Here is a 13350-nt window from a genome sequence, read left to right on the forward strand (position 1 = left end):
GGAAGGAGTGGCAGAGACAACGTGTGATGAACTGACCGCAACCCCCATTCCCCAGCCCCCTGCGCCGCTCAGGGGGAGGAGGTAAAGAAAATCAGGAGTAAAGTTGAGTCTGGGAAGAAAGGAAGGGTGGAGGGGAAGGTGTTTTAAGATTTGGTTTTATTTCTCATTATCCTGTTCTGATTTTGATTGGCAATAAATTAAGTTAATTTCCCCAAGTCAAGTCTGTTTTGCCCATGATGGTAATTGGTGAGTGATCTCCCTGCCCTTACCTTGATCCATGAGCCATATTGTCTCTCCCCTGTCCAGCTGAGGAGGGGAGTGATAGAGCAGCTTTGGTGGGCACCTGGCATCCAGCCAGGGTCAACCCACCACAATGAGTCAGTACCTGCAGCTGTAAGGACACAGGTCTGCTCACAGGAGCACTCGCCCAGCACCTCAAACAAGCGTTTGAGTACAGAGTTTGATTCAATGTGGTGACAAACAGTATTCAGCTTGTTGGCCTCTGTCCCCAGCTCTCACTGCTGGACCCAGATTGGATCTGAAAAGCAGCAAACTTCAACACCATTTCTACAAATGCAAGCTGCAGAATCTGCAGGCACCAACCTCACATTGGCTGCATGTTCACAGAACAAACAACAGTCAAATTAAATAAAGTAATCTTTTCTCCTTCCCTCCCTCCTCTTTTAATTCAGTATCTGGTGGAATAATGCAGGAGAAAAGGTCAAAATCCCAAAGGAAAATAAAAGATACATTGGCATTACTGTACTACTAAGTTTGCTGAAATTTATGGTATAGACTCAAATGGTTTCCTTTAAGCTATGTACTGACTACACGTCTGCCCTTTTATTAACCGATTTGTCTTATTAGCAGTGGCACAAGCCTGTCAGTAATTTTAGCACAGTGTCAGTAACTGACTGGACAACTTATGAGTAAAACATTCCCCTCTTCCCTGCAGCAAATCTATACTCACTGGTATTGTAGAGAATATAGGTTGATAACACACACGACTCCCAGATAATGAAAGAGCTTTAGATGACACACTTGCCTCAGTCTCATTTTAGAGGAAAAAGAACAGGGGAAAAAAAAAAAAGAAAAAAGGGAAAGAAAAAAAAAAAAGGCCTGAAGAAAGCCCATGAGACCCAAGCCTCTTAGGCTTACTGGCAAGTCTTTAAGATAGCTCTGGAGAGCATTTATTAACTCCCTGGTAAATTCTTTGCTGAAGTCATCACAACAGCAGCCATCACAGGAGGCACTTGAAGGAAGATGACCAAGTAGCTTTACAATGGCAGGCAGCTACAGGCAGCTTCTCCCAACCATGCAGGAAAGCAGAGGGGCCTATTTAAAAGCGTATAGATGGACAATAAAATGTGGCAGGATGAGTCAATGGGATGCTACAGCACAGGCAGACTGTAGAGGGCTCCATATATTTTGGGAGGTAAGTGGAGGCAGAGCAATGGCTTGCGAGATGAATCTTTGTGGCAGTCCCCTGGAGGATGACAAGGCAAGACCGCACAGTATGTGACCGGTGCAAAGCTAGCACAGGACTCAAGAGTGGGGGTCATGAGCCCATCTCAGACCTGCAGCTGCACAGAGAGGTACTTAAAGATCTCACTCGCAGAGTCCATGTGATGAAGACGCAGTCCAGATGCAGAGAAGGAGAGGCCCTAATCAAGTAGGATGCCAGCAAAACAGGACGTCGGAGTGGTTCAGTGATCAAATGAGGGACTGGGGAAGTCTGGGCAGTGCTCATCCCAGCCTAGAAAGATCTTGGTCGCTCTGGAAATAGTAACATTGCACATTACTTGAAGGACCAGAGCAAAAGACTGTTCTGACAGGAACAGGTTACAAAGATTGGGAAAATGTCCTTTCTTTGCAAACTCAGTCAAGCTTTTACAACTGCTTTCAGCTCAGCTCCTGCTGCGTTTCCTTCACAGCTTCAGACGAACAGTGGCTTTGGGAAAGGTGTTCATTCTCTGTGTGCTAAATGCATTAGGCAGAGCAGTCAAATTACAGCACCCATCCAGCTTGTAAGTGGGCTTCGTTATACTGCTGTGTTTCACAGGGGCACAATGAAAACAGCAACATTTCCTGTTCACAAGATGTGCAAGTTATTGGGTTTTTTTAATAACAAATGCAGTAAGAACGCACAAAGAAATTTAAAAGGACCAACACGACATAGCTTGGGCAAAAAGACAAGCCTCCACTTGCTCCAATCAATTGCAATGATTTCTCCTACTGAAGGCACTCTGCAGGACTTTCCAGCGTCTGGAGTATCGACAGTCAGTCTTCTGCCACTGGCTGACCTTTCTCCAAAGTCAATGCTCAGGAACACTCCTCAGTGCTCCAGCATTTTGAGAGCAGCACATTTATCTGAGATCGTCATAACATCTATGAGCCAAGTAGAAGGGGCTGAAATTTTTTCCTTGCAAAGGCTGAACACAGATGGGAGTCTTCAGTGAGCCAAAATAGCAAGTGGCAGAGTAGAAGGGGATTTTTTCCTTGCAAAGGCTGAACACAGATGGGAGTCTTCAGTGAGCCAAAATAGCAAGTCAAGTGAGGGTCACTGGCACATTGACCTAACCCTTACCTTGTCACAGAAGACTTTAATCTGGCAGTAGGCTCTGTGGACAGGTTTGTTACTCCTGTTATTATAGCTGTAGGTGTCGATCTGAAGATTCAGGGGCAGGCCTTTAACTCCCTTCTGAGAGGAGAAATCTGTGCTGAGGCAGTTCACGGAAATGAAAACCTGCAGAAGAAGAAAGCAGCACCCATCAGTAGTGACACACAGACTCCTGGCTAGCTGCTGAGCAAGGGACTACTCAGTGAGTGCCGAGATCTAAATGCTGGTCCTTGCCACTATAAACAGGACCTTGGGTCTTCTGAGAGATCAGGTCAAGTCCCCAAGAAGCGGTATGACATTCTTAATTCTTTATATAAACCATTACAGGGAACAAAGCCACTTTGTCCAGAATGAATTTCAACAAACTCTCCAAACTTTATGAAGACTCCACCCATCTTCTCCAGATATGTCCGTCCAAGAGATCTCAAATGTTGTCATCAAACTTTTAGCAACAGGAATCCTCCTACACCCAACATTCACTGGCCAATGTTTTACCATCTTGGTAAGAACACAACCATGCTTTGAAAAATTTACATTACTTTGGGCAAGTTAAAACAAAGCTTTCCATGAGTTTTACATAAGCCGCCGTGAGCACAGTTTATGCTTGAAACTACTTGGGGTTTTTTGTTGTTGTTTTTTTGTGAATGATATTAAAAGCTTTTAAAAAATATTAGGCAACATGTTGTCTTTAAACACAGGAATAAAGCCATCCTTTCAGTGAAAGAGTTTCTCGGCTTTACACTTAAAAAGATGAACACCATTTTGAATATTCCCCAGTAAGACCTACAATACCCTGTTAGTGTTCAGATCGAAGGGGAAAGAGTAATATTTTCATTATTCTAATACAAAAATGGAATTATGGGAAAAATGAATTGAGTGATTTTCAACCTATCTAATTTGATTTTCATTATTGCCTAAAAAAAAAGCCAAACACAAACCACAACCAGAGAACAAGTCCAATGCTGCTTAACAGAAGGAAGAAATATCCTTTTGCAGATATGAACAGATAGACCAGAGTACTTTGTATCCAGAACATGGGCTTACTGTGTGCTAGGCTTTTCTCCAGACACAATGCTCTTTATTGGCATGTCTCAGAAGAAGCTGCAATGATTAATTACCAGGAATTTATAAGCTACCAAGACCTACAGTGGCTACTGTCCTCTCTGCCTCAAGAACAAAGCTGGGAACCCACTGCTAAAAAAACAAACAAACAAAAAATTTAAAATAAATCAGAGCCTTGGGAGTCAGAAGCACCTTGCCAGAGATTTTGCAGGAATACTGTCCCACCACCTGATCGCTCAGTTATTGCGCTACTACCACAAAGCACCATTTAGACAGACTCTGCAGTGAGTTAGTGCCACCTCCCGGAGCCGTGCCGGTGTTGCAAAGTCTCAAGGTAGGTTTTGAAAAGCTTAGGGGGTTGGGTTGGATTTATGGTTTTGCAAAGTACTTATCATGGGCTTCTTCGCACAGGTTCTGCAACATCCTTTACTAGTTTTAACAAAAGAGGGGAAATGGAAATGTAATAACTATCACCAGATGAGGGATATAAGCTTCCCCCCCCCGCAATATATAACACAGTAGTACAAAAAGCCGGGGCGGGGGTGGGGGGAAGAATAGTATAGATAAGCATCTTCGTTCATAATAACTTGTCTGAATGTTCAAGATTCACATGCAATTTCTTGCAGCCCCTGTGAGCACCAGCTGCCCCAGAGCAGGGAGACAGCTGCCAGCACATCAGCTCGGCAAACAGTCCCCATCCCTTCCCTTGTGCACACATGCCGTCTCACAGAGCTGGCAATGCCCCCGCCGAGTCCCGCTTGTGCAAAGGGAAATTGAAATGTGTAAAACAACGCCTAACTCAGGCCAGCCTGGCATGCCAGCAGAGCCCCATCCCCAGGCACCCCAACCTGCACTGCTTGTTCTGCGGTGGCCCAAGCCAGGACAACGCACAGGGACAGCAGCGCTGAAGGCGAGCCAGCGCTCAATGCTTGCTCACCCTCCAGCCTGTGTCTCAGCATCCCAAACCCGTGTTGTTCCAAGACGGCTTTTTTTGAAAGCGTTAAATACATCCCAAATCACAGCCAGGAAAATTATTTTAAAATAAGCTCTTAAAATAAGCCATCAAATGATGGCTTTGCCAGCTTTTATCCACCCCCCTTCCCTTTTTGCTACCTTCAGCTTTAAAAGGGCATTTTGCTTGCAGTGCTGGCACACCCCGGGGGAAAGCTTCCAGGAGTTTGAAGAGCTGCTTTTCACTCACTTCGGAGCTACGTAATCAGACGTATGCACAGCCTGAATAATTGTGTTCCCTGAGCAGGGGTTTTGTTTTTTAAAAAGAGCCTCAGCTCTGGTGTTTGCATATTTTTACATTTTAAATTTAAATTTAAAATTTATTTACCTATACTGAATATTCACACACAACTCTCACGTCTGTATGAAGAAATGACTGTGTTCTTCAAGAAAACATGTCTGAGCAGCCATGCCAGCAGGTCCACCACAGCCTCAAAATTTCTGTGAAATCCCTCGTTTGAGTTTCACACCACTGAACACCAGCAGACTCGACATGCAGCATCGGCCACCAGTTCCCTAGCAAGTGGTCTCACTTCTTTACCAGATAATTCAGGTCTATGTTTTCAGTTTTCATGGCTTACCAGCCACGCAAAGCCCACGCAGCACGCTGGGCTCAAAGTAGAAGCATTGGTCTCAGCACAACAGATGCATGCTACGGCAGCAGAGCTGCATGGGTATCCCATGGGAATTTGGGATTGCCTGTCAGATGACAAAGATTATACTCCTACTCTGGAGTCTCCTCATTTGATTACTTTTGGCTTTAAGCAGCTGACTTCATTTTCATGCCATTTAAGTCTTCGGGACTTTGGGCAGGAGATGACAACTAAAACCTAATCACCTCTCTGAAGCAACAGAGAGCCAGCCTGTCTCCTCCTGTTCACACAAAGCCGTTGCAGTTCAAAAGGATCATCTACTTCTCCCTACCCATCCTGTAACTCCTATTTTTGAGCAACCTCAGGTTGCCTCAAGTCCCACAAAAATGGAGTTTTAGCGAACAGCTTTTTCAGTTTGGGTTAAAACAGTTTCAAGCCAGGTGCGTTCTGTTCAGGAAGATTTGACTTGCGTTCGAAAAAGAAACGTAAGGCCAAGTGACTGCGCCAGCTACATCCCCACCCCAAAATTGCCAGAAGAAAGAAAAACGTAACCGCAGAAGTTGCTCTGCGTCTTCAGCCTGCTGAGCAAGATTCCTTTTCATGTGTCCAACCTATTTTTCTAAGGGCAGTTCCGCATTCTCAGCTATATTAAGATTTGTTGTTACTTTTTAAAAAAAAAAAAATTTTCATCTCACCTCCCAAGATTCAACATAAAGACGGCACTTAAAAATAGAGCATTGTCAAGCCCAAGCACTTACAAACATGAATCAAGCCCTCAAAAGTTACGCAGATTTTCTTTAAAACTGAGATTTCTAAAAGGATTAGAAACCTTTTCTCAAGTTATTTCGCTTGCTTGGCAGTTTAGCCTTTAGTCTATATTTGAATCATATTTCCAGGCTTTTCTCTCCAACCAAAGCCAGGCTTTGTTTTCCTTTTCTTTTTTGTTGATTTTTTCTTTTTTTTTTATTATTATTATTAATGAAAGCTGATATTCTCATCAAGACAAATGGCTCCACAATGGCAAGGTTTAAAGATAAAACACCAAACAGCATGAAACCTGTGAGCTGGTACGAGCTGTTAACCCCCCCACATCTGGCAATGTTCACCCCAACACGCTACAGACCCTCCTCCACCCAACACCAGGTTGGGCTTCCTGCAGCCTTTGTGGCCGACGAGCAGCAGCCCAGCTGCACACAATGAAAGACTGAAGGCAGAAGGATTAAAGCACCTCCTTCGGGATCACGCTGGAAGTCAGTGTGGGAAGAAGCCAGACCTCATGACTTCCCGGTCTGCTTTAACCACCCAACCACTCGTGCCCCTCCTCGCCTAACTCAGGAGAAACACACCATGCCTACGTTCAAATCTACGAGAAACAATCTTCCATTTTAATAATGCAGGGAAAAAAAAAAAATTAATCCGGCAGCTCTGCCATGTGCCCTCAAGGAAGGGCAGCAGAGACAGCCAAGTTCTTTCCACACAGCACCTTTTTCTAACAAGATCTGCCTTTCAAACAAACCAGGAAAAACAGGCATAATTAAAGGGCAATCAAAGCACTGCAGGAACCTCGCTGTCAGCGAGATGAAAGATGCCTTTTTTAAATGAAGGGTTGCATACCCAGATCTCTTCTCCTTGGTTTATCTTGGACGCCGTGCTCTTGTCACACAAAAAGCACCAGCAATTTTGATTAGTCCAAAGGCTACATATACAGCAGCTTTAGATGAAATGTCACCTTGTACAGCCTCTTCTGACTCACTGCAAAGCAAAGTTGAAAAGGAACGATATGTAGGTACACATCAACAATGTCTGGGGTTGCCATAGGTAATGGCAAGCAACTCGGATGGGTATTAGCACACTGTAAGCTCTGGCCAGTCCCCAGCAAACACAGGCATGAGTAGACTCTAACGGCCACCTAACAGATCTCCCCGCCGTGCAGTCTTGTACGTGCTTCTGGATAAGACCCTACACAGACGGACTTGGGACTATTCCAGTCTGATCACCTCACTCCTCAGCGCTTTCATTTCAACAGAAGACAGATAAATTGAATTCACTTCCTCCTATTTATGCTCCATTATATTTTTGTACCCAGAGGATGAAGACATCACTCAATAATCCAAGTCCATTGGGTATTTCTTTCGCTATTGAGAATTCAGATAAAACTTTAGCTCTTTTCTAACACTACTAGGCAAAAGCCTCTCATTTTAGTGTCATTTTCAACTTAAAATTGTCAGGATGCTTTTGATTTTGGATTACTGTGTTTGGACAGAATACAGAGTTTGGAGCCTCAACATAACAACCAGGGACAGGTTAAACTGCGATGAGCTTCCTTCCAGGGAATGCAGTTGGATACTATTTTTCTTGACCTTGGCTAAATGATTTCAATGTTCTGCCCAAGACACAGTAGGCAAAGGGATTCCAGTGCGTCCTGGGACCATCTCTCCAACACAAAGGCAGTGTCTCACCTGTGGACTGATTGCCGCGCATCCTACTCGCAGACCAGCCTGAGGCCACACACAGCCCTCGCACCAACGGGACCTGCGCTGCGTCTCGCTTTGCTTTCCCTCGGAGCAGCAAGGCCGTTCCTGCGGTCTCTGGCTGGGGAGGGCAGCAGTCACTGCACAGCTGACTTGATCTACATGTTATTTTCACTTTTTGCAGGACAAAGGGTCATAGAAACCCTCAACCAAACTGACGTGAAGAGGAGCCTTTGAGGCTACAACAGCAGATTAAAAACCAGAGGAACAAATAAGGTAAAAGATCCATCAGACCTAAATAACAGGACTTGGGTATGGACCAGAGGACACAAACAACTCCCTCCTGCACAGACTCCCTTGGAGAACCAAGACATGCACCATCCAACACTAGGGAACGGGAAGCTACATAGCTATCACCAACGCCAGGACACAGCTGCTCCCCACCCCGGCTGCCAGCAGGAATTCTGGGAATGTCAGTGCAAAGCCCAGCAGCCGCCAGGTTGCTTGGTCTCCCGCAGATGCGTGTGCAATTCAGGGGTATGCAGCCATTTGGTCACAGCACTCCTTGCTGGCTAGCTGAAGGAGCAGCCCTAGGCCCAAATTCCACAAACAACTCATTTATCAGCCTTCCACTAAAGAAAAATTACCCGGAAGCTCAAAGGTTGTTATTTAAATGCTGATGGCTGAAAGCATGTGGTTTCTCTAAAGACTTCGACAAATATAAACATAAAAGGGAAAAATAAAGGGTCTTTTCCTAAAGATTTGTCCACATGGGTGTGTACAAGATAGACCTTAACGTGCTTCATCTATGCTGTGAGCTGGCTGGATGCAAGTCACCTCCAGCCCAAAAGCCTTATAAATCACACCAGCGCAGCTCTAAGCCCTTCGAGAGGCAGAGCTGTCGGCCTGGGCACCGTGCTGTGCTCACATAGCTATGTGGCTTCCAGGATTGGCACTGGGTCACAGCCAGGCAGCTCGGAGCGCAGGCAGGGCAAGCACAGGTCTGCCTGCACACATCCGCGAAGGCATGTCCTAAGAAAGCAGCGCTGGGAAGACTGTTCTGTCTTTAAAAGAAGAAGAAAAAAAAAAAAAAAAAGCTTGGTACAGATCACCTGAGAGGTGGCTAATCTTACTGCTCTCACATTCATTTCTTCACCTCCCACATGCACCACAGGTTTTGCATCGGCAGGAGGTGAGCCAGGAAAAAGAGATAAAAAAATTGGGCAACTCATGCACCTGTGGGCTCCCCAGCTGCCTCCTGCCTTTGGGATCGGACGCTCCAAATAAGGCTTGTCTGGCAGATGTGCGATAAGGCTGCATCCGTTCCAGCTCTGCTCAGCCAGACCCAGCACCATCCTGCTTGCAGCCCGGGGAAGTTAGTTTGCAGTCAAACCTACCAAGCCCAATTTGGGTGACTGACACAAAACACATTGCGGGTCCCACACCACACCAAGGAATGCCGAGTGGGAAATATGACCCAGCCCCGGATAAGAGAACATCCTCCTAGCAAGTTCACTCCATCAGCAAAACAAAAATGAATGGTAATGAAAGGAAAATGCATATTCCTGCTCACAAAGAGCAACGCTGATCGTTATTCCAACCTGCTCTGAGGCAAGGAAATACAGGAATGTCTCTGCTCGCAACATGTGGGAAACCTGGGGACAGAGGTTCCCAGTCCTACTGATGCTTCCTTCCACCCCACGCTCTGATAAGATAAAGGTGCGGGACCAGGTGTCAACTTTTGTTAGGTTGGTTGGAAAGGAAGTAAAACCAGCAGTTTGGCAAAAAAGTGGCAATATGTTAAAAACCAAACAAAAACACCCCACCCCAAAAAACCACACACCCCCAAATGAACAAACCAACCAAACCCCCAAAACAAACAACAACCAAAAAAACCCCAAGACCAAAAGCAACACAAAACTGAAAGAATTAAGTCTACAAAGGCACAAAAATGGCTGAAAAGGAAGTGTTGCCATTAGGTGTAATGGGGGGGGGGGAATCACCTCCCAGTTTTCTCTATAGTAAAGCTAACATCAGGAAGATTTTTCTTTCAGCTTTAGGAAATACACTGTGAGCTCCATAGTTGGTTGGAAGACCGGATGGATGGTGGAGTTTGGGACACCAAGTTCTGAAGAAAAACTGTGAGTTGAAAACCTGCTTCTAATTTGCAACGCTTAGAATCAAGGGCAACACATGCTTGTTCATAAGAAAACCCAGGACAGAGCAGGGAGAGGTCTGCATTAAGAGGCAGGTAAGCAATACTTGCTATGATTTTCCTATGTCACTGCTCCAAAGGCTGTGTGTACTTGTGCCTCAAAGTACTTGTGGTCTGCAGCCTTGGCTTCCAACCAATTTCTTTCCTTTAAGTATGTTTGACTCATCACATTTCATAGTTTCATTTCCAACTAGCCAAACCTGTACCTCCTCAATGCTGCTGAAGGTGGCAACACCTTCTTTAATGAGGCATATGACTGCTGTTTCATTACAATGGCATCCATATAAATGCATGCAATATTCATCAATCAAAAAAGTTGAAATTCTTCCTACAGTGAACACCAAGTGAGGATTATACTAGAATAAACTCTTAAAATAAATCAGTGGTGTACACCCCAGCCTTACTTCAAGTTGTAGCCAGAGATCCACCCTCTCCAAAAATTGAGCTCATCCGAACAAAAAATCCTGCCCCAGAACTTCAGTCAACACACATAAGGATCTGCCAGAAGACTACCCTCGTTGCCCAATCTGCTATTTCAAAAGGCCAACCCAAATTAGCCACAAATTACCTTAATACAGGACCGTTCCACCTTTCTTGGACACAAAAAAAAAAGCATTGTTTAATTGCTCTGTCATTCAGGGCGTCACTTATGAGATTCCACAGCACCCTCCCTTTGGTGGAAAGACAGCAAAAAGCTCTACCATGATATTCTTCAGCTCGAAATGCCTGTTATACCCTCGCCATGTATCCCTTTTTAGTAGAAAGGGCCTTTTCACACAGAGCATCTGGCTTACAACACCTTTTTTTTTTTTTTTTGGAGGGAAGGAGTGGGAGGACAATAGAGCCCTTAATGTGCAGTGACATCATTTTTGGCTACAGTCCCACCATCCAGCCTAAAGCAAGCCAGACAAAAGACCTCCACTGGGGCCCTTCTCTGGGAGCTGCTGGAAGCAACGCTACATTTCAAAAGTGACCCATTGGCAAGCGTGAAAGGGGTGCCGCAGCACAACAGCAGGGTCCTTACACTGTTAGGACTACAAACACGACGCAAGGAGGCTCTTGTGATCACCATGCAGACAACAACTTGCCCTGTTCAGACGTGAGGCCCCAACCCTCTTGCTCCATGGGGCAGGAGCTCAGACAGGATTTGAGCAAAGCGGGATCCAGCAAAGCCAGTTAACCCTGGGGAAACCGATCTGTCCAGATTGTTCAACTGCCACTGACCTGAGAGCAGGCCATGTCCCCAGGCCAGAGTTAAGGAATAGAGAATTTGCTTCACAGCCTAACGGGTAACACAACAGAGGCAACAGGACAATGGCCAACATTATGAAGAGTAGCAGGAAACACTCAAAAGAAATGTGCATTTAACCATGCACATAGTGGCAATTTTCATTAAGAGACTTCTAATGAGTACCAACCAAGAGAAGGAGAACTGGGCATGCTGCAAAGACCTAGGAAGAGATGGTTCCCAGCCTCAAAAACTCATGACCTGAACCCACAAACGCTTCTCCTGATTGACATACGGTGGTCAAAGACACAAAAAGGGCTGCAAGGACACGATTCCTCTTCCCTACCTTCAAAATCCCCTGATTTTAAAGATGGCCAAGCCTGCTCAGTCAACGAGGAGAGGCAGGCACCTCCAGAGAAAGCTCCATCCCAGCTCTAGACACCCCATCCCTAATGAAGTCATAGAAGCAAAAGATGACGAGCTTGTGTTCAGACATCTAAAAGCTTCTTTGCAGGAGAAGAACGCCACCTCGACTGTCTGCCGACGTCCAGGACAGGGTGGGAAACTGTTTGAAGTCTCCAGAAGCCTCAGGGTAACTCCAGTATTACCTGTTGCGTGCAAGCGAGTATCAGCTACACATCTTTGTCAGACTCATCGGACCGCACTTCCACCCAACCAGGATGGCTCCTGGCTGAGTAGCTGCGCTGGCTTTCCTAAATATCCCATTCAACAACTCAACAATTCATCAACTAATTTCCCAGTTCACCATCTCCCCCTTTCTTCTCACAAAGCATGATTGTCTCCTCATCCAATTCTTCCCTTCCCCTGGTCTGTCAGGTGGTGGGGCCAGACCTCACCTCTAACACGGACACCTGGAAGCCCACCTGAATCACCACTTCCCCACTCCGCAGTGGGGAAAGTCTCCTGTCAATCTTTCTAACCCTGACCTTGCTCTCCTTCCAATCTCAGGAGCACCACTTCAGGGCAGTCTGTCTTTCCCTCTTGAAGCCTGGCCTTCCTCCCCACCCTCGGCTTCCTTCACTGTCTCAGAGCAAGGAGGCTTTGGATCCTGGGCCCTTTTCCAGCTTGAACACACTATTGGCAAAGGTCAGAGAATACTTAACCCACCACTCTTCTATAAAGCGGCCACTTCTAGCAGCTCGTGTGATGTCCCAAAGCAACAGAAGAGGGCAGAGAGGAGCTGCCAGAAAGAAGCACACAGCATTTGCTCTGAAACCCACGGACACTGGTCCCAGAGTGGGAAGCATCCGTCATGCATGAAATACTCCTGGTTTCTACACACATGGGCTCACAAACAGTACACCAATGCAGCCAGCTGTGTGACAACTCCATCTGTGCAGAGCCAGACCTGCCTGCTGTGTCCGGTGTCCAGAGCCCTGGAGTTGCCCTCAGCTCTCCCAGCACAACGCAACTGGGAAATACTGGTTGCTGAGGGCATCTCAAACATCCTTTCCACCCCCCAACTCTGCAGCTGCAAAATCCGCACATTTTCCTTCCTACAGAGTGAGCATACGACTTGTATCACCTCAAAACAGTGTTTCTTCACCAGGAAGCTGTATTTTACAAAATCCCCGAAGTGCCCCAAGGGAACTGTCAAAGCACTCTCTCAGGCAGGTGACACCCTCCTGCATGGAAAAAGCAGCAGAGGTCCGATATTCCTGTACATCCCCACAATGAGGGCTAGCACAAGAAAGGCAATTACCTGGTCCCACAGCTGCTAGGGGTAACTTGTCGTGATAATACGCTATTTCTCCCTTAAATCTGACACACACCCAGAGCCCTGGGTGCTTAAATGAGTAATTACATCAGAAATCCCAGATGCAGAGCCTCATCACCTTCCGTCTGACACCACTGCACAGGACCAAATTGTTCCCGCAGCAAACTGGGAGCAAGATGGAAATGGGAGAAGCAGCAACCCCACAAGAATCACTTGGGTCTGCTCCAGGTAACTCCAGGGCTCAGGAAACAAGTTTCTAATAATCAAGGCTGGCTAGCTGGTTAAACATATCATCTGTGCAACACTGCTTGCTGTTATTAAACGTAAAACACTGTACTTATTATTGTTGAGGACTTTCTGTAGCATCAGAAACTCAGCTCTTTTTATTGCCTGCTCTCTTCATATACTTCAG

The 13350-nt window shown here is 46.0% G+C and overlaps 1 protein-coding gene across 1 annotated transcript in view; it reads right to left on the bottom strand.

The window, feature by feature from the left end:
- Nucleotides 1-13350, bottom strand: part of GRHL1 (grainyhead like transcription factor 1) — a 43132-nt gene that overhangs the window by 14423 nt on the left and 15359 nt on the right. Inside the window, exon 9 of the mRNA XM_019471086.1 lies at nucleotides 2588-2746. Within this exon, the coding sequence (XP_019326631.1) occupies nucleotides 2588-2746 (159 nt within the window). The remainder of the gene's footprint in view (nucleotides 1-2587; nucleotides 2747-13350) is intronic.

Source organism: Aptenodytes forsteri, unplaced genomic scaffold (genome assembly GCF_000699145.1).
Source record: "Aptenodytes forsteri isolate BGI_AS27 unplaced genomic scaffold, ASM69914v1 Scaffold94, whole genome shotgun sequence".
NCBI lineage: Eukaryota > Metazoa > Chordata > Aves > Sphenisciformes > Spheniscidae > Aptenodytes > Aptenodytes forsteri.